Raw genomic sequence first — 21,789 nt, 5'->3', positions numbered from 1 at the left:
TGACTCAGCATCTTACAGGGCCCTCCATATCATATTTTCCTATGGGAGTTTTGCCCTCATTAGTTAATATACCTCCAAATGATTTGCCATAAATACTGAAAAAATGTCTGAAAATATAAAAATTGATGATGTATGGAAAATTTATAGCATGAAGATTTAATCCCATCCATATTATTTTCCAGTAAGAAATCCTTGTGGAAGTAATAAAGGGGGTTGCGAACAAATCTGTGTTCTCAGTCACAAAACAGATAACGATGGGCTGGGCTACCGCTGCAAATGCACCCTGGGCTTTGATCTACACGTGGATGGGCGACATTGCATTGGTAAGAAAATGTATTAGTGGCTGTTGCAAGTGGAATACCCTGCCACATCACCGTATGTTCTTTCAGAGATTCCATTTTTCTTCTTTCTTCCATTTTCCTTTTTCAGCCTCTATTTGCTTAAATTCCATTTCTGCTCTTTCCTTTTCCCTCTTCTTGAAACTCTAATTTTTTCTCATTCTCTTCTTCTCTCTCATCTTCTACCGATCTCTCTCGTTTTTCACCAATCCCTCTGTGTTATGTGTTTAAATTTTATTGTCGAAACAAACATTGCAAAATAAAACTAAAAAGTTCCTTACCTTACATTTAATTAATTTTGAATCATCTGAGCCTGAGGAAGCCCTTTAAGTCACTAAAATCTATACATGTTCTTTTCTTTTATAGCTGTGCAACAGTTTTTGCTCTTTTCATCACAGCTGGCAGTGCGTGGGATCCCATTCAATCTGTCCACCCAGGAAGATGTGATTATCCCAGTGACTGGGAGCCCTTCATACTTTGTTGGAATTGACTTCTGTGCCCAGGAAGACACCATTTTTTTTTCAGATACAACTAGAGATATAATTTATAAACAAAAAACGGATGGGTCAGGTGAGATGCAAACTGTTGGTTTGGTTTCTCTATGTGTCTTCATATGAAAAAGCTGGATATTTGCCTTGGCAGGAAATTTTGTAACTTCCTGCAAATTTTAGCCATTTTGCAAATGTACTCAAGCCCCAGTCTTACATTCTTTGTACACCCAAACTGTGGTGGGTATGCAGGCCACGCAAAACTGATGTTTTGCAATAGCAAAAAACAGTAGTCTACATGTGCCCTGCTGCTGTAAATGGTACGTCTTTGTACCATTGCTGCCTGCTGTGTATCCAAGCTGGATTCACCACTGGCCATATGCAGGTGACCTCTCCATTGCTTCTTTTCCTGTAGGAAAGGGCAGCTTTAAATTACACAGGTGTCATCTCCAGTCCTCCATACCTAGGGTGATCAGATAGCAACTGTGAAAAAACGGGACAGGAGGTGGGGGTAAAGGCACCTATATAAGAAAAAGTCCCAAAAAACGGGACTGTCCCTATAAAAACGGGACATCTGTTCACCCTATCCATAGCCAAACCCAACCCTCTATGTTAGGACTCTGCTCGTTCTCTGCAGGCCACTGTTGTTTGCACAGGATGTTGTGATTAGCATGTACCACTGCAACCCAGCTCTGGAAGGATATTATACCGCTGGAGGCCCTCAAGTAGGGTTTGCACTGTCTTTTACCAAGGCAGAGGGTACAGTGATTCTGGTAAGATATAGTAAGATATGTAAATAATCTTGCATTTTTAGAAAATGCCAGCTAATTGAAACAATGATGGTAAAATATCAAAACCACAGAAAGGAGTATCCTAGAGAAATACAGATGAATATCAATCCCAGTTTCAGGCTGCGAAAGTACAATCACAAATATTTATACTAATCTTTTATGGGGCTACTGTAAATACCACTCTGAAAACATTCGAAAAGATAAGAAGGCAGTAGGGATCCTTCCAATTCCTTTAAAGGATCTGCAAGGACTGACGTTTGCATTTTGTGTTATTTTTCCCTGTTTAGGGGCACACTACTGCAGTCCTCACTCAGGGAAAACTTCCACTCAAGTCATTGTTGGATTCTGTTTTATCCTCATTTCTTTCCATTATAGGTGTATATGCTGGCTAGCATAATGGTGCCTCAGTCCCTGACTGGGAGCCCTAGAAGCGAAATTGAAATGCAAATATTGAACAATAATAATCTTAATGTGATTGTGTTATCCATAAACTGACACTTCTGCTGGTCTTTAGCAAACTTGGCAACTTTGTCACTAAGAATTATTCCTGCTGTGTTCACTTAGGATTGAAATATTTGTGCCCCCTCCTCCTACTCTCTCAACTAGTGCCAATTCATCAATTCTGCTATGTCTTTAAATGGTGAAAATTAGGTGTTTCTTGTTTTTATCTCCTTCCATGAGATAAGTGAAGACTCTGGCCTGATTGTTTGAGACAGTGCAATATAGCAAGAGACCACACTAGTTGTGTGATGATTAATAAGAATCATATTTGTGGTATTGTTAGGAGTGTTCCTGACTAAGGTACAGATTAAGGACCAGTTTCTGGCCTTCCATACACATGCACACCTCCCATTGACTTCAGCAAGGGCTGCATGCACATATGAGAGGGGAGAACTTGGCCTTACTGGACTTGATTCACTCCTGGATTAAACTGGTGAAAAATCCCCAGAGTGCTCACCACCCAGCTCCATCAGGGAGCCTGAAGTTGGCCAGCGCTGTTCAAACAGTGGGTAGCTCTGGCTGGGGGGAGGGAGGAAGCATGGCCAGGGTGCCTAAAGGATGTGCTGATTCAGTGCGTCCCTTAATGACCTCCCTTTGTAGGACTCCTGTGAAACCCTGTTTGCAAATTATAGCTGCCCTTTTCTGGCCAAACCTTAATTTTCCCTTTTCTAGGGTGAATCCCCCTGAGTGCAGCAAACCCTCTCTGGCACAAGGGGTGCAATCCAGCCTGCTATATCATTGCTCGGTTACTCATAGATAATTAAAATGATCCAAAAGCACTCTGTTCTGTGAACAAAATTGTGCTTTCCTGTGATTTTATCCACATCCAAAGGACTGAGTTTATACTGTATATATTGCAAATTCTAGGCAGAGAAATTCTGACAGCCAATAGGGTGGAAGGCATTGAAGATTTGGCCTTTGATTGGATCTCAAAGAACCTGTACTGGACAGATCCTCGATATAGGAGCATTAGTGTTATGAGGTTGACTGATAAATCTAGACGAACCATTGTCCAGAATTTAAATAACCCTCGATCAATAGTGGTTCATCCTGTTATTGGGTAAGTCTGATTTCGTTTTTACTTTAAAAGCTGCAAACAATTGTATGTTTTAGCAGCACCAGCACAGGTTAAATTTATCTTTCAGAATTTCTGTTTTTGGACTTCAGCTCCTTTCCAAAATATTATCTCTCTCTCTCCAGCTTCCTTCTGCATTTTTCTTATCCTGGCCCAGATTACAGCACCCCAAGCAAAGTACAAGATCATACATATTGAGCATGAAAGGAATATTCAACAAAATTTATCTTTAAAGGCACAGATTTTTTTCTTTTGCTTTTGTCTATTGATATAAAGCCAAGAGAAGCTTGTTAGTTTTGTATCATTTGGATTAGAAAATTGCTCTCCACCTCCACAGTCTAGAGATAAAGTTATATATGTATTATTTTAACACAGGATAGTTCTGAGAAGTATAATTTGGATCCTTTTATGACTTTCATTTTCTGTATTTGAATAATTATGTTTGAAACTTGTAAGATGCTGCTGTTTGTCTTTGACATACACTCTAAGCAATAAGATTCTGCTTTGTGTAATACAATGAAAAGAAGAGGCTGTGTTTCTTTTGATGGAAATGCCTAACCTTAATTGCAACTCTCCATGCAACTGCAGCTATGCTAAAGTGTCACTTTCACTGCATACTTTAGGTTCCTATCCCTGTTATAGAATATCTTAATGATTCTTTGCATATTTTTCTTAATTGCATCTTCATTTTTAATAACCCATTCCCCTTGGGGGCTGAGTTATCCTAAAAGTGTAGTGATGAGCTGATAAGGAACATTCTTAATCTCTAACCCTTGGAATGTGAAGCTTTATTCACTGGTAGAGTTGTGTTAAGCAGCTAAGCTCAGCTCTATGCCTGTAGGTGCGTTGAAAGGTCAGGACAAAACTGTGCACATATTAATGCCTACCCTGTAAATATTAAGAAAGGAATTTGTCATCTTTTGGTTTGATTTTTCTTTTTGAATTAAATCGCACTATACATTAAAATCTTGACAAAGATGTGGCTACCTCATGCCTAAAGGAAAAAAACATCTGAAAAGTAGAGGGTACTGGGCATAAAATAGATATTTTGCTTCTAGTGCCACTAACTGTATAGGGTTGGACCAAGGAGGTGATATATGTACTATTGAAGACCAGTAACTACACAGATCCTTGAAGCTGCTGCTCTTACCCAGCATATTGTATTCATTAACCTATTAAATCTGGCACCTGGAGGTCACTTGCTGTGCTTGCTTTTTGCTCATTAAACATTTAGCATTGCAGAACACTGCACTCCTCCCCATCTAAAGAAATACTCTGCATTTGTTAGGGTAGTTTCCAAGATTTATAAACCTTACTCAACACACTCTCTTTTTAAAGTATTTAGGAGGATGCCTCTTTCTCTTTATAGATTGTCTTTTTGGTTTAAGAGTGACAGCCGTGTGAGTCTGTATTCGCAAAAAGAAAAGGAGTACTTGTGGCACCTTAGAGACTAACCAATTTATTTGAGCATGAGCTTTCGTGAGCTACAGCTCACTTTGTCCGATGAAGTGAGCTGTAGCTCACGAAAGCTCATGCTCAAATAAATTGGTTAGTCTCTAAGGTGCCACAAGTGCTCCTTTTCTTTTTGGTTTAGTAACTCTCTCTCTCCTGGTTCCTTCCTTTCTCCTGCTGTTCTGTATTATCTTACTCAAGTGTTGTCATAACCTTCATCTCCTCTTCATCTTCTTCAGCACAGCCAGTTGGTCCTTCATAATTATTTTAAGATGAGAGGAGTTCCTTGTGATCTTACAGACTCCAGTTTCTGCTGCAACCATTGACTCCTGTTGTTTGTACTGTGTTGGCACTGAGTGGACTGAACAACTTTCCTCTTTCTGCTGTCTAACTAACATCTCTCTTTCTGCTCTAGGTGCTCTATTGCTTTATGAGGTTGATCTGCATGATCTTTTACTTGTGACTTTTGCCCTAATTCTGCTTTCTGTTGAAATATGCCTTTTCTCTGCAACATGTTTTTTGTATTTATGATTCATTGGTTCCTTATTGTTCGAGCTCCACCACTTGTTTTGTAATGATTTTGGGAATCACCAAATTAGCCACTTTTAAGAGAGGCTTGTTACCTGCCAACACAATCAATTAGTAAGTTATCTGTGCAAATATATATAAAGTCTGTTGTGGTGTTCGAACTCAGCTTTCATTGTCTACCGTCCACCATTTTGAATTGAGTCGCTTATCTTCTGCAAGAAGTCATATTTTGGAGTACCTTTTTACTTCATCAAGGGATGGAGATTTAGGAGTGATGTGAATATATGACAATATAATAAATGAATCAGCAACGTGTGCTTCAGAGCTCTTGCTCTCATCTGTTTTATTATGACATGTAGTCATCTTGATTTGATGTCTCACCTTTAAGTCATATGCATGGAATCTTATTCTGCACCTCCCAGTTCATGTTGGTACTCTAAATTTGTTTTGTAAAATATTGTTTCCCAGTGCTGTAGTCACTGATCTGTTACCATAAAAATATAAGTGGAAGCATTTGGTTCCCCCTGTTACCATAAAAATATAAGTAGAAGCATTTGGTTCCCCAAATGATAACAGCGGTTTCTCTCTCCTTGTGCATAGCCTGGTTTCAGTGTCCATTAGTGCTCTGTTCACATGTGCTATAATGCAGCCTAACTGCATCAAGATTGCCTTGGCTCCTCATGAGCTTGCATCTACCATCTCTAGTTTCGAGTGTATTCATGTGTATCAAACTGTGGAAAGAGGAAGGGCCGTGGAAACTGTTCAGAGCAGTGCAAATACCTCCTCCCCTCTCTCAGGATATGTAAGGGACTCTGCTGGCTCTGGGATATGCAATTTACACCTCCCTGGGTCAGATGTAATGAATCTGGGTCCTTTCTCCTGCGTAGTTTTAGTGAATCTGGGTCCTTTTCCCCGCTTAGTTTTAGCAGAATACCTGGATGAGTATTATGAAATATATTGCTGCTGGATGGAGCCATTTCTTCCAACCAAGAGAAAATCTGATTTTTTAAAATGATTACAATGGTGTGACACAAAAAAGAGCGTGCATGGTTTTTTGAATTGTGCGTTTGTTGGGTTAACCAAACTATTTCCAGTGGACAAAACCAGCTGTTTCTTCATGGTTATGAATATTTCCCAGGCATTTTCTTTTTTTCCCCAGCTATATATTCTGGACAGATTGGTTCCGCCCTGCTAAAATCATGAGAGCCTGGTGTGATGGATCCCATGCCTTGCCAATTGTGAACACAACACTTGGCTGGCCCAATGGCCTAGCTATTGACTGGGGGTAAGAAAAAGACCAATGAGAAGCCACGGAGGCCTTTTGAGCAAATATGTGTTTCTTTCTTTAAACAGTTAGGGGGCATTGTAAAAGACACCTTTGCAACTATCTTTTATTGTTTACAAGAAGCAAAAGTATGGAACACTATATTTCATACTGCATGTTGCAGTGCTTTTATTTTCTCTGGGAGCTGTATTTTTTCAAAATGTCAAAACATGAAATTTGAGATTTTCTCAGAAAAAAAATTCTGAAATAACTTCATGAAAAATCTAGTCTAGGACTGTTCACTTACTGAGAAACTTATTTTTGTTTGTAAAAACGTAATTCTTTGAGATGAAACCTTTTTATTGTTTTTAGTGCTTTAAGGCTGTATTGGGTGGATGCCTTTTTTGATAAAATTGAGCACAGTACCTTTGATGGGTTAGACAGAAGGACTCTTGAACGCATTAATCAGATGTCTCATCCATTTGGCCTGACTATCTTTGGAGGTGAGTCTGGCATTGAAAAATATTAGCTGTCTATTACAATCCATAACAGTTTACCATGAAATGAGCTGAGACTGTACACGATGAAGTTTTATGCAATCTTTTGCGATGCAGGTTTTCTACAAGAACACAGTTTTGAAAGTTTCTGTAATAAAATATACTCAGTGCTGCTTGCTTACTTTTGAAGGCTGCTTTTCACACATTTGTACTGAAATCATTTGAGAACTTAAATGATTGTTCTTGTAACTAAGTTAACCTTTTCAGTGTAATATCTTGGGTACGTTACACTACTATCTGCAGCTTCTAAAAGGGTGTGATTGTGTAATCACTAGACACTAAATCATAGTCCCTGAGAGGTTCTGTGTACCTTCAGCCACCACTGACCTCCCAAGAGGTGCTCTGTACTTGCAGGATCGACTCAGTTGCATATAGGGTATGTCCTGATATTTATCTAGAATGGCTCACATGATGTTAGTAAGAGTATCAGAACCTGCCCTCTCTTTGTGACATTATATTAAAAGTTATTTTGCAAAATATCTTCAGATGCTGGAAAAGTTTATTGGCAAACAGTTTTTAATGTTGTATTAGAAGTTGAGATGGGACAAAGTCATTACATTCTGATACAGAATCAGATCTGAATTTGAGCTTGGACAAAGTCTGGGTGGGCAGGTTGGATCTGGTTTTTGGAGCAGGTATTTCTACAGATTTAGTGGCAAATCAGTTTATGGAATATCTTCCACAATGCACTATGTAATCATTTTGTACGTGCTGCCATTTTTTGTTTTTCCTGAAAGACCTAGGCATGAGAATTCATTAGATTTACATGACCAGCACTGAGGTTTTATCCAGCATTGTTTGACCTTTTATATCATGTTGTACTATAGCTGTTACTAAGTGTTAACTGTCTTTCAATGCAGGTTATGCATATTTTACTGACTGGAGACTTGGAGGAATAGTTCGAGTGAGGAAATCAGATGGAGGAGAAATTACTATTATTAGGAGGGGCATTAGTAATATTATGCATGTAAAATCTTATGATGCTCATTCTCAGATAGGTAAGCTAGCTTGTTGTACCCACAAAAGGGTAAAAGGATTTGCCCTCTCACCTTTAAAGGTTACCCCCTTGGGCTGTGACTGATTATGTAGTTCAGTGTTCTGTGACTGGGTGTGGTTTTGCATGGGGTGTATCTGTTAGTTGTTTAATAACCTCATAAAGATGAAATTATAATTTCAGTATATTTCTGCCAAATTAATATTCATTACAACCCAATATTTCCACTTTCACAAATAAAGGGTATTTTGATTAAGCTGCACTATTTGTCTGTGACAAAAACTTGAAGACTGGACCAAACATCTTCTAAGTCATGCTGTACCATTCTTTAAATTATCACCTTTTTACATGATTGAAATTTTAATTTAGTCTTTTCACTTAGCTGAAGGTCTGTGCATTAGGCTATTTGAATAAAGTATTACATGCAGTATGCTGGCACTGAAAAACCCACCTAGTTTAACTAAGAATGCAACAAAATCTAGCGGTGAGCCTTTCCACTTATGTAGAGCTTTTCGTTTTCAAGGTGCTATACAAATATTGTGTGAAATCCCACTGCCTTTAGTCAGGAAGAAGTTCCAGTTTCCAGCATACATGTGTATCTGTTTCCAGACACTTGCCAGAATTGGGGCTAAAATAAGTAGCATGTTGTTAGATTTGTTTCCTACTAGGAGAAATGTGTTATTAAACACTTACTGTACTATGGGCATGCTTGTGATCTCATTTACACCACTCTAATCCTGTTGACTTTGCAGTAGTGTGGGAGCAGAATTAAGCCCTAAATATTTTTTTAAAACTTTACCCAGATCATTTAGTTTTACATCATTAATCCACAGTTTATGTTATGTTTTATGATAAACAATGTATTTTAACAGTTTCCAGATGATTACAAATTGAACATATATTAATCTCTGAAGGCATTTTCTTTTTAGGATCTAACTATTGTAATAGAGGAACAAATCCCAATGGAGACTGCAGCCACTTCTGCTTCCCAGTACCTAGTTTTCAGAGAGTTTGTGGCTGTCCATATGGTATGAAGCTGGGTTCTAATCAGCTGACATGTATTGAAGATCCATCAAATGAGCCACCCACTTTGCAGTGTGGTTCCTATTCATTTTCCTGTGGCAATGGAAGATGTGTGCCAAGATACTACCAGTGTGATGGTGTTGATGATTGTCATGATAACAGTGATGAACAAAACTGTGGCTCACTAAGTAAGTAGTCCTTGTAATTTACCGTTAGTGATACTTGCACTGCAGACAGTTTTGGTGGCTCAGTCTGCATTGATTTTTAGTGCTTATTTGAGGACAAATCTTAGAAGTCTTCCTAATTCATGTGACTAGTCCCACTGGAGTTACATGAATACGGGAGATATAATTGGGCCCCTAGAGCTTAGACAATACATCTTTTGACTGAAAAAGGGGCTTGCAGTGTCACAAGAGTGGCTTTTCCTAGGAGATTTCCATTAGTAAACTTTAAGGGATTAGTAAGGCTGCAAGGTACTACAAGAATAGCTGCTTGTGATATTTTGATATTTCTGCTCCCAGATGAAATTAGTAAATGCAGAGGCATGTGGATGCTTGAACAAAATTGTGTCAGGGTTTGGGTTCTGGGTAAAGGTTTGGAAAGGTTTTTATATTATCTCCCTGAGTTCTCCCAGGCCTGTTGCCTGTATGTCTTTTCTCCCATTCCACAGTAAAGTGAATTAAGAGTGCACTTTCAGCCTTTACTGTTCATTTCCTGGCTTTGCTGTAAATTGGCTCAAACATGCAAAGTGTTTAAATTTGTTGATCAAAAATAAACTTTGAGAGTAGTAGGAGAATTACTGTTGATGATATAATACAGACAAGATACCGGATGAATACCACATATTTATTTGGTGGTTGACATCTTCAAGGTGGTTTATAAGCAAGAGTCTCATTGACTTTACTGGGAGTTGCATGTATGTAACTGAGGGTAGAATCTGGATCTGTACTGTTACAGGAGAAAAACTAAGATGTCATTCTGGTGAGAATGAAGGAGCAAGTGACTTTTCTTCTTTTTTTGATTGTTTTGAAATATTTTTTAAAACTTTTACCTTACCATTAATAATTACAATTTAAAAAATTGTTCTAAGAATGTATTTCTTAAAATTACTGTTGGTTTCTTGCCATAAATAATGGTTTTGATATAAGTTTTAGAAATTGCATAATTACATTTACAGTCCTTGAATGTGTTTTCAAGGAAGGCAAGTTTTGGAGCTATTGCTGTACAAATGTTTTCGTATATTGTTTCTTGTTTAGATAATTCTTGTGCTTCATCAGCCTTTACCTGTGGCAATGGACAGTGCATTCCAGGTCGCTGGCGTTGTGACAAACATAATGACTGTCTTGATGGCAGTGATGAACAGCACTGTCCTACTCAGGGTCCCACTTCATGTCCTGTAACCTTGTTCACCTGTGACAATAGCAGGTGTATTCCCAGGATCTGGCTATGTGATACAGATAATGATTGCGGTGATGGGTCAGATGAAAAAAATTGCAGTAAGTGTCAGAATTATCTGGTTTGCAGTACAGTGTGTATAGATTACATATGACTACATAAATATATGTACATGTGTATATGAGAGGGATAAATATGTTCAGAAGGAAAGAAAGAACCAATATGGAACTTGGAATAATACTATTCCATCTTATGAGACTTGGAAAAGTCAACATACATTCAAATATTAAGACCCCATGGAATTACAAAGCAGTCACTATTAAAAATGATGTAATTGTGACAACTATATTGCCCTGAATTTTGGTATCTGCAAAACCCCATTGCATTGCAGTTTACAAAATCAAAGAAACTAAGGTGCAATGTTGTAAACATTACATACAGGAGTGGTGCCATCAACTAGTCCAGAGTGGGCAAACTTTTTGGCCCAAGGGCCACATCTGGGTATGCAAATTGTATGGCAGGCCATGAATGCTCACAAAATTAGGGGTTGGAGTGCGGGACGGGGTTAGGACTCTGGCTGGGAGTGAAGGCTCTGGGGTGGGGCCAGAAATGAGGAGTTCAGGGGGCGGGAGGGGGCTCTGGGCTGGGTCAGGGGGTTGGGGTGCGGGTGGGGGCAGTGAGGGCTCCGGCTGGGGATGTGGGCTCTGGGGTTCAGGAGGGTGGGACTGCAGGGTTCGGAGGACAGGAGGGGGATCAGGGCTGGGGCAGGGTGTTGGGGCGCTGGAGGGGGTCGGGGTGCAGGCTCTGGATGACACTTACCTCAAGCAGCTCCCGGAAGCAGCAGCATGTCCCCTCTCCGGCTCCTATGTGGAGGCGCGGCCAGGAAGCTCTGCGCACTGCCCCATCTGCAAGCACCACCCCTGCAGCTCCCATTGGCCATGGTTGCCGGTCAATGGGAGCTGCAGGGGCGGCGGTTGGGGCCAGGGCAGTGTGGGGAGTCCCCTGGCTGTCCCTACACGTAGAAGTTGGAGAGGGGACATGCTGCTGCTTCCGGGAGCCGTGTGGAGCCATGGCACACATGGAGCGGGGCAAGCCCCGGACTCCGCTCCCCGGCAGGAGCTCGAGGGCTGAATTAAAACGTCTGAAGGGCCGGATGTGGCCCCCCGGGCCATAGTTTGCCCACCCCTGGACTAGTCTATTGATAGGAAGGCCCCATCAGATGATATAGGGTGACTGTTTTCACCCAGCAATAGCTCACAGAATTTTTGCAATGAAATAAGAGCGTAAGCTCTCTGGTCACCCTTCTGCAAGTCTCCTTCTCACAGGTTGGAGTCCTGGTTAGAAAGAGAATGGAGATCAGTTGTTCTTCATGTCTACTAAGGGTAGGACAAGAAGTAATCATCTTAATCTGCAGCAAGGGAGATTTAGGTTAGATATTAGGAAAAACTTCAAGGGTAGTTAAGCACTGAACAGATTACTTAGGAGGTTGTGAATCCCCTTCATTGGAGGTTTTAAGAATAGGTTAGACAAACACCTGTCAGGGGTGGTCTAGATATACTTGGTCCTGCCTCAGTGCGGGGGGCTGGACTCGATGACCTTTTGAGGTCCCTTCCAGCCCTACATTTCTATGATTCTATGGTCCTATTTTGCATGACTTCCAACCTGCATCTAAATAAATCATTACCTTGTACTAATGTCTATGGTGGAATGTTTTTAATTTATCTTGCTGTTAGCTGTTAGATAACATGCATAGCTAAGAGAGTTGATTCTGATGTCTTCATGTTCTGACCGTTTTCCTGGTTCAAGGTAGAAAGGCGAGAAAGCAAACACCTTTATTTTGCTCTTAATAGATTTTACAGGGACATGTGAACCTGGTCAATTTCAGTGTCCTGACCATCGCTGCATTGACCCATTTTATGTTTGTGATGGGGACAAGGATTGTGTAGATGGAGCAGATGAGCGTGATTGCAGTAAGTATAATTTTCCTCGTGAACAGGGTTATTTATGAATTTGTTTGTTGCACATGCTGGTTTCTTTGGACTCTCTCATGTCATGTAAGCACAGGCTCTTAGTGGGTTTGGCATGGAGCTGCTCAGAGAGGCAAAATTCCTCCTAAAATTCCCCAGTGTGTAGGAGTAGCATGTCCATTGCTGGGTGAGTTGGTGCAGAGTGCTAGCAACCTCCTTTCTCTCTGCCCCTGCGGGGAGTCTGGTTTCACAGGGGGTGCAAAGGCTTTATCATTTCTGTGCTCCAGAGAGCAATAGACTACAATAAAGCCTGGATTTCTTGCATTTCCCTATCTTTTGTACCTACAGACAAGATGGGGACAATCTAGCCCTTTATAAGGTAATAGCTAATGCAATACTGTATTTATTCATTTGTAGTATACAACTGTAGTGCCTCAGAGTTTAAATGTGCAAGTGGAGACCAATGCATCAGTACTTATTACCAGTGTGATGGTGTTTTTGACTGCAATGATCACTCAGATGAGACTGGTTGTCGTAAGTACACTATACTGCATAGACATTAAAATAAAGGCTCTGGTTATTAAAGTTAATAAAAACGGTATCTCACCCACTATTATAACCTCAAAACTACTTTCAAAATACTTAGTCTAAAAATATTTCTCCCAGGCAGAAATTCTGCATGCAGTAGGTTCCAGCCAAGAGCCAATTTTCTGGCATAGGCTAGAGTCTTCATTCTTTGTGGATCCAAACCGTGAATGGGGGGCTTGGCATTTTATAATATTTTGGATTATGATACTTTTTTGAAATCTCATAACCCACAAGAGCTAGACCGTAACTGAAGCTTAAACACTTTGTAATTTGAGCTAGTTCCTTTGAGTCATTTTGTACTTAAAATTAATGAAGATTTTGAGGTATAACGAGCAGATAATTACTGTTTTAAAGACTTGTTGCAATTTGTGTGAGTCTCTGCGTGCGTGTGCATATTAATGTGTACATACTCAACACAGTGTGAAAAGTGAATGAAGCTACCTGGTTTTTGCATTAAAAAAGTAGCAAAAGTATTTAGGAGAGTCTAAAACTTCATGTCTGCAGCAGACTTGGACCTGTGGCAAGTGGGTACAATTCTATTGACTTCTCAAGAATTGTACCCACTTGTACCAGAGTTGAATTAGACCCATTGTACAGTATTTGCATCTCCATTTGAGCATGTAAATACTTTCCTTAACACCAAATATCACTCTTCTAGCTACAAGACCACCAGGGATGTGCCATCAGAATGAGTTCCAGTGTCAGTCTGATGGCAATTGCATTCCTGCTAACTGGGAGTGTGATGGCCATCCTGACTGTGCAGATGGCTCAGATGAACATCAAAGATGTCCTGCCAGGACGTGTCCTCCATCTCTTTTCCGCTGTGATAATGGAAACTGCATCTATCGAGCGTGGATTTGTGATGGTGACAATGACTGCAGGGATATGAGTGATGAGAGAGATTGTCCCACTCAGCCTTTCCGGTGCCCCAGCTGGCAGTGGCAATGTCCAGGTCACAGCATTTGTGTGAATCTGAGCAAAGTATGTGATAACGTCGCAGATTGTCCTAATGGAGCTGATGAATCCCCACTCTGCAGTAAGTTACTGTTTAGCATATACAATAGTCTAGAAACTTTTGTGCTGTTTCAAAAAGTTATGCAATACAATGAGCATCATCACTGCTTCTTAGTTGTATATTCAGCATAGAAACATTTCTAGCAGAAAATGCAAGATTCACTCAGAAATGTGTTGGGATTCAATATGAAGCTTGGTTAAGTGTGAATCTCAGACGGGTGAACTGCACCTTGTAGAAAGGCAATTCCAGTGAATTCTCTCCATGTGATTGTGAGCCCAATCTTGCATTCTTTATTCAGTGGAGTTCTATTGACTTCAGTAGAGATTTTGTTTTATTGAGGAGTAAAATATTGGACCCTATTTGCTTATGCTTTACATTTAAAAAATGGAACTTGATCAAATATGCTGTCATTTAAAATTAAATTGGATTCAATCTTTAATATTTTCTTAGATATTTCTAACTTTGTTTTTCTGATTTTAATCTAAAACCCATGAGTGAGCAGAATTTGTGTTATGTTGATTGTGGCTGTTGATTTTCACTTAAGTGTAACTTCTTTCTTTCTTTCCTTGCTTCCTTCCTCTCTTTAATCAATGCACGCTCTCAGATGAACCCCAGCCAGGTATGATTATGAAATATATTAAATTATATAATATTTTAGTTTCCCATTTGCACTGTAAATGATTTATGTACTTCCAGCTAACTCTGCTTTTAAGCATTATAGAACTTTAGGAAAGCACTCTTATGTTTTGAATTCCTTTTACGTGATAGTGACAAATATTATTAACATACTTTACTTTTTATGAATTATACATATTATACTTTAATGTGATGAATAAAGATCCTGGCCACATTCTCAATAATTGGCAGTTGCATGGGCATATTGGAAAGCAGAATGTGGCTCACAGTGCAAATGTACAGGATTGACGCAAGAATAGAAAATCTGCTTGTTTCCCCTCACCCCTGTTTCAGATCAGGAGAGTTGCTCTGACAATAATGCTGGCTGTACTCACGAATGCATTCAAGGGCCCTTTGGAGCTCAGTGTACATGTCCAGTCGGATACTATCTTGCTAATGACTCCAAGACCTGTGAAGATATTAATGAATGTGACCCTCCAGGCTTTTGCAGTCAGCGTTGTTACAATGAAAGAGGGTCTTCGAGGTGTTACTGTGATGAAGGATACATTTTAGAAGCCAATGGAAGGACTTGTAAAGCTGCAGGTGAGGAATACTGATATAAAATCCAAAACAGTGGCTAGGGGGTTTAGGTACACTCCACAGCATCATGTACACAGACATTTTGATAATGCTACAAACCCCCTGTTTTACGAGAGGTTATAAAAATAGTCATTTTAAATAATTCCTGGCATATAATCCCGGATATTAAAACTGTTAGCTGTGAGGCTAGCTAGTAATTATCGTCCTTTTCAATATGCCTGAAATGGATTGTTCTGCGTTTCTAATGTTGGGATTGTGAAAGTACATTTTGGAGGAAGGTGTTCAGTGGGTGTGCAGATGCTCAGCACCTCTCAGGTTTTGACCTGTTGAGTAAAATTTGCCTCTGGGCAGATTGCAAGGTCTATGAACTACTTAAGTCCCAGCCTTACATAAGACTTAAATATTGCTTTGGGCTGGCCTTCTGTCACCCACTAGTCATCATTCTCCATTGTCTTGTAGTCTCTCCATTGTCTTGTAGGCACTCCGGAAGTACAAAGGAGCCACAAACACAGTGGATCTGGTCACCAGAGTATTCCCCTGTGATGGGGGAATCCCCAGATGGTGGAGCAGCTCTGCACCACACTCCTTGCAGACTATGTGGTTAGAGAAGGGGCATGGCAGTGGCACTTAGGCAATTACTGCCTGCTGGAGCGATGGGTCTTTGACATCATGGGCAGCTGTATGTTAGAATGGCCCTGAAGATGCCCTGACTTATGCTGGGGGCCAGCAGGTCCTAGTATGGCCCTAGAAAAGTGGCTACTTTAAGGCTACCTTTGACCCTCCACCTTCATTCTTGTACCAAACATAGCTTGGCTGAAACAAATAACTGGGATCATTGGGTGGTACTCCTCAACACACACTATAGACAAAATATACATTGTGTATTCAATATCTACATTATAGGTCATGCAGGTAACATTGTTTATCGTGCAGGTTGACCAATGGCTCCCATTTTCAGTTGCTTATAACGTTTGCCAAATTTTTAGCTGTTCTGGCTGAAATATTCCTTACGAGATGTTTACCTCAGGCTGTTTTTTTTTTGAAAGTTTCAACAGAAATGATTTAGACGCTTTCAAGAACAAAATTAGGGAAAATTTCATTATTTTGCCCGTATTAAAAATGTAAACAGCTTGTTTTATTAAGAAACTGTAGCACCTCCATACTTTGGCATGAGAAAAACCCACTCCAATTTGGCCAAATTACAAATTTTAGTGGTTCATTTTCCTCCCCTAGAAAAACATTCTGAATGGTTTTTGGGGTTACTATTGCATAGCTTATTTGTTTGCATTCATTTCTTTTCTTTTGCAGAGTCTGGGAATCTTCTCTTACTAGTGGCAAGCCGTAACCAAATTGTTGTAGACAACATCACCTCTCAGGCACACAGCATTTATTCTCTGATTCGAGATGGGAGGAATATAGTAGCTATTGATTTTGATTCAGTCACTGGTCGCATCTATTGGTCTGACACCACACAAGATAAGATTTGGAGTGCTTATCAAAATGGCACAGACCGAAAAATAGTAAGTCTCTTGGGGAATGTTGTCTTTTATTTCTTTTCATTATGTAAAGGATGAGAGTATATACTATACCTTCCATTAACAAAGATGGAAGATGCAGTGTTTGTCCCGTGTTTATAGAGACACCAGGTGGGTGAGGTAATATCTTTTATTCAGCCGACTTCTGTTGGTGAAATAGACAAGCTTTCGAGCTATGCAGAGCTCTTTTTCAGGTCTGGGAAAGGTACTCAGGGCATGTCTACACTTAAAACTCTGCATCGGCACAGCTGCTGTGCTTAAGGGCTTGTCTGCACTGGCTTGTCTACAGCGCTGCAACTTTCTCGCTCAGGGGTGTGAACTCTTCCCCCCCCACCACACCCCCCGAGCGCTGGAAGTTTCAGCGCTGTAAAGTGCCAGTGTAGACAGTGCACCAGCGCTGGGAGCCACGCTGCTCATGGAGGTGATTTTTTTATAGTGCATCTGAAGAAGTGGGTTTTTTACCCACGAAAGCTTATGCCCAAATAAATCTGTTAGTCTTTAAGGTGGCACCGGACTCCTTGTTGTTTCTGTGTAAGCTTGACAAGCTTGTCTCTCTCACCAACAGAAGTTGGTGCAATGAAAGATATTACTTCACCCACCTTGTCTCTCTAAAGATGTAAGAGGCAGCTCTCCGTGTATTGTAATGAAAAGGAAGGTAACTTAAAGAAAGTGAAGTGGTTCACGATTTGCAGGAAGTAAGTTTAAAATTCCATAGATGATAAAGTACTTTTACATATAACATTTTGAAAGAGAAGCTAAAGTTGTTAGGAAACACACAGACACACGCACACACTACAGATAGTCTTGCACGTATTAAGGCTATGCTGATATTATTCCAACCCTTTCTTGGTGCCAGATTGTAAACCCTTCTTACTGCTAGTGGGCCATTACTCACCCAAGTAGTCCTATAGACGTCAATAGGACTACTCAGGTAATTGCTCACCAATGGGAGCATGGGGTTCATAGACTGGCCCTTATTTTGTATAAGAAATCTAAAGGGTAAAGGTTACTTGTGTCCTCTTTTCTACAGCTTTTTAAAAAATGTTACCAATATTGAATTCTAGTTATTTAATGCTAACTAACTCTTTGATGTTTTTTTAACAGGTGTTTGACAGTGGTGTCACCGTGACTGAAAGTATAGGGGTAGACTGGGTAGGTCGCAATCTTTACTGGACGGACTTTGTTCTGGAAACAATTGAAGTCTCTAGAATGGATGGGAGCCACAGGACTGTGCTGATTAGTGAAAATATAACAAATCCAAGGGGACTAGTGTTAGATCCCAGAATTAAGTAAGATTTTTTTTTTGTTTTTAAAAAATAAAGTATTTTATAATGATTTCAATGGTAAAATGATTTTAATTTGTACCCAAAGTGCAATATTTAAGATGTAACCAAGTTTATCGTAATTGTAAATAACAATTAGGGTTTGGATTCTAGGAAATTTCAAGTTTACTAAACTAAGTTTGTTCACAAGTCTCAGTTACAGCAAACACTTAAGCTTATTCAAACCACAGTATAATTCAGCCATTTGTTAACTGTCTTTCACCTTAATTACCGTCTTTGTTATCTTGAAACAGACGTTATAACACTTACTTGTATGAAGTCTTGTTGTAGCTGTGTTGGTCCCAGGATATGGGAGAGACAAGATGGGCAAGATAACACCTTTTATTGGATCAACTTCTGTGGTCTCTCTCACCAACAGAAGTCGGTCCAATAAAAGATATTGCCTCACCCATCTTGTCTCTCTAATAACACTTATTTCTCAGATAAGAGCTTATGCTTTATAATGTTAATATGTTGTGGTTATTCAGCGTTGCATCACATAGCTACTTACCATCTAATGTGTCATGCCTGTATAGCAAAGAGCTGGTTCTGTTGCACGCTGAAAACATTTACACTACGTTCATTTGGGAGAGCTGCCGGTAACTCATTAAGTGCTTTCCCATCTGAAGATGTGACAAAACAGTCAGTGCTGAATATTAGTGGCAGATGAATTTCTCCCCCACTATCTGTGTACTGCTGCTGACTGTACTGAATAGTGGAAGGTAAACTGACAAACCCCTGCGTCCATATACTGTTTTATTAGCAGAGCGTTGGCAATCTACTGTGCTCTCTAACAGCTTGAGCTCTGAACTATGCTGTCAATCATGCTGAGCTGCTCAGTTACAATAATATGGTAGCTGTATAGGGGACACACCATGAAAGACACAAATATCTATTTTATTAAGTTGGCATTAAGCAGTTCAGGAGTTGGAATGTAAACCATTTTATCTAAGAATTGAAAAATAATCACATGATTATAAAATAACTTCCAGTTAGAATTACCAATTGTGTATTAAAGCTATAGCAGAAAACATGTTTAAAAATGTTTTATTATAAAAAAGTTACGGCTACACTTCTTTTGAAAAAGAAATATCCTAATCCACTAATCCTACATTGATTTCAGTAGTGTTTATTGCGTAGTATATTTCGTAAGTGTCATTTTATTTTTGTCTAAAAAGACTTTCTCTGAAATTTCTCAATATCCAAATAATTTTTCTCGATCAGTAACCACACATTATTTTTTACAGTGCTCATGTGATGTTCTGGACAGATTGGGGCCAAAATCCTCGAATTGAAAAAGCTAGCATGGATGGCACAATGCGAACAGTTATCATTAGTGATAAAATCTACTGGCCCAATGGACTTTCCATTGATTACCCAAATAAACTGCTTTACTTTGCTGATGCCTACCTTGATTATATTGATTTTTGTGATTACAATGGAAACCACAGGCGACAGGTGGTAGCAAGTGACTTGGTAAGACAATAGTAATGAAAAAAACTGTTTCCCATGGTTCTAGGGTTCTTTTATGGCCCCCATTACAGATGGGAACTAAGAGATTAAGTTAGTTGCCAAAGGTCATATAGCAGATCAGGAAATTGAAATTGGGGTCCTGAGTCCAGGCTAGTGACCTAAACACTTCCTCTCATCTGCCTCTGTTTAATAGCATGAAGTCTAAGGGCCCTATCCTCCATTGCTACTAAACTCAGTGCATTGGATGAGCTGAATATGTTATGTAAAGGTTTGAACAACATAAGGGACATTCTCACCAACAATGAGACTGCCACAGTATGCTTTGTGCTACTGCTCTGTGTTGCTAATACTCGCTATTGAGAGGAGCAGATGAGGAAACCATGCCCCCACCTATCGTCATGGTATGAGTTCCAGTGTGGTGGCAGCTAATATCTGCTACTATACTTCAGGTCATCATTGGTAGCTCGCATCTCCCTCTCCTCATGGTTCACATTGTTACTTGCAGCACAACTTTGCCCATGGCTGCCTATCCACATGTTATACCACCTATTTAGTTACAAGCAGGATTCAGTACTTTATGTAGTCTGAACAGGTTTATCAGCTAATGCTATTAGAAACGTAGAAGTATGTGAGGATTAATGTATGGAATTCCTCTTAATGCTAATAAGAATTACATTCACAAATCTTTCCATATTAAAACAGGAATCTGTCCCTTTATATGGGATAGAAAATATGAACTAAATCTGTAATATGTGATATGCATATGTAATACATAATATAAGATCTATTTGGAGTGGACATAACTGAAGTTAACTGTCCATTTTGTGTGGTTTAGTTTATTAAGTGGATAAAAGGTGTGTGTCTCAGAGTGAGTGTGTGTATGTAGGGGGAACAAACCGGTCCGTGTTCTTTTTTCAGTTATAGTCTTGGTAACAGTTGCCATAATTGTGGATTGCATAAACATGAGTTCTCTGTACTGCAGAATGAAGGATGTGTTAAATCCTCAGCTACTATAAATAGGCATAACTCAATTTAAATCAATGAAGCTACTTGGATTTACAACAATTGAAGCTCTGGCCCTACTTTTCTATGGCAGGACAAACCAGTTCTTGTTAAATTGGACCACTATAATCCTCAGCCCTCTTTTTTAACCCAAGCCTAATTTTCCCCAGATTTGGATAAGCGACCCTCTACAACAGGCCAGTAAGCAACAGGGGATTTCAAAGGTACAAAGGGCACCCAACTCCCATTGACTTTTCCACTCATGCCTTTGAAAATCTGCACCCCCCCCCTTTATTTAATAGGCTCCTCTGTTCTAACCTTACAACATCTGACAGTTCTATTGATCTTCCAGGCTACGCATCTTATATTTTACAATGACAGATGAATGTTTATTTACCAAGTGCTTTTTCATTTAAAAACTTCTTTTTTTCCAGAAAAGCAATTAGCACCTATCATCAGGTGACAGAGGAGAGGGTAAATCATTTGTATTCCTATGGAAGGATCTGTGTGGGTGACAACTGTTATGTTCTCCACTGTGCTTAGCTCTGCTGTTATTTCAGTGCAAGTGCCGGATAATAATACCAATGGAACTAAATTGGTAAATATTCTTGCTTTTAGGTATTACGGCATCCACATGCTCTGACTGTCTTTGAAGATTTTGTGTATTGGAGTGACCGATACACTAATCGAGTCATTCGGGCCAACAAGTGGCATGGAGGAAACCAAACAATTATGATTTATAACATTCACCAGCCTTTGGGAATTGTTGCAGTCCATCCTGTTAAACAACCTGGTGGTAAGTCACACAAAGCAACTTTGACAACACAAAAGCAAAATCAGCTATATGCATATTCATAAACACTATTGGAATCATTCATGCCAACAAAGGGCATGGCTTAAAATAAGATGACATTGCTAATGGTATTCCCTGGCTGTTGGGGGTTGATCCAGTCCATCCATCCTGGTGGTCAATTAAACAAAGTAATCTTGCCAATACAAACTCAAAACAGGCAAAATGTGTAGTAAGGAATTGGTATCTGGAGTTTCTCTGTTATCTATTTTTATCTTATTTATTTCTTTATTTTAAGACAACTGACACCTTAGAATGCATTTGACTTAGTAAAACGTCTCTGGTTGGAATAGGTGGGTGAATTGCTTGCACACAATTATGTCACTATTTTAGATGAGATCTCTTGCTGGCTTGCTTCTTAAACACTTTTACTTTGAGTCATAGTGCAAAGGAAAGGGAAAAGAATGGTGCTATTC

The 21,789-nt window shown here is 39.6% G+C and overlaps 1 protein-coding gene across 1 annotated transcript in view; it reads left to right on the top strand.

Annotated features, from left to right (window-relative positions):
- The window catches only part of LRP2 (LDL receptor related protein 2), a 180,200-nt gene that overhangs the window by 57,652 nt on the left and 100,759 nt on the right, over positions 1–21,789 (top strand). The window contains exons 15-30 of the mRNA XM_077829918.1: positions 183–323; positions 705–908; positions 2,986–3,178; positions 6,333–6,458; positions 6,810–6,940; positions 7,855–7,992; positions 8,918–9,199; positions 10,268–10,507; positions 12,257–12,376; positions 12,791–12,907; positions 13,620–13,997; positions 14,946–15,194; positions 16,500–16,711; positions 17,831–18,015; positions 19,296–19,524; positions 21,142–21,319. Coding sequence (XP_077686044.1) covers positions 183–323; positions 705–908; positions 2,986–3,178; positions 6,333–6,458; positions 6,810–6,940; positions 7,855–7,992; positions 8,918–9,199; positions 10,268–10,507; positions 12,257–12,376; positions 12,791–12,907; positions 13,620–13,997; positions 14,946–15,194; positions 16,500–16,711; positions 17,831–18,015; positions 19,296–19,524; positions 21,142–21,319 — 3,123 coding nt within the window. The remainder of the gene's footprint in view (positions 1–182; positions 324–704; positions 909–2,985; positions 3,179–6,332; positions 6,459–6,809; positions 6,941–7,854; positions 7,993–8,917; positions 9,200–10,267; positions 10,508–12,256; positions 12,377–12,790; positions 12,908–13,619; positions 13,998–14,945; positions 15,195–16,499; positions 16,712–17,830; positions 18,016–19,295; positions 19,525–21,141; positions 21,320–21,789) is intronic.

The sequence above is a fragment of the Eretmochelys imbricata genome, chromosome 11, assembly GCF_965152235.1.
Source record: "Eretmochelys imbricata isolate rEreImb1 chromosome 11, rEreImb1.hap1, whole genome shotgun sequence".
NCBI classification, from domain to species: Eukaryota; Metazoa; Chordata; order Testudines; family Cheloniidae; genus Eretmochelys; species Eretmochelys imbricata.
The sequence above is the reverse complement of the archived record's forward strand: the minus strand, read 5'-3'. Positions and strand labels throughout refer to the sequence as shown.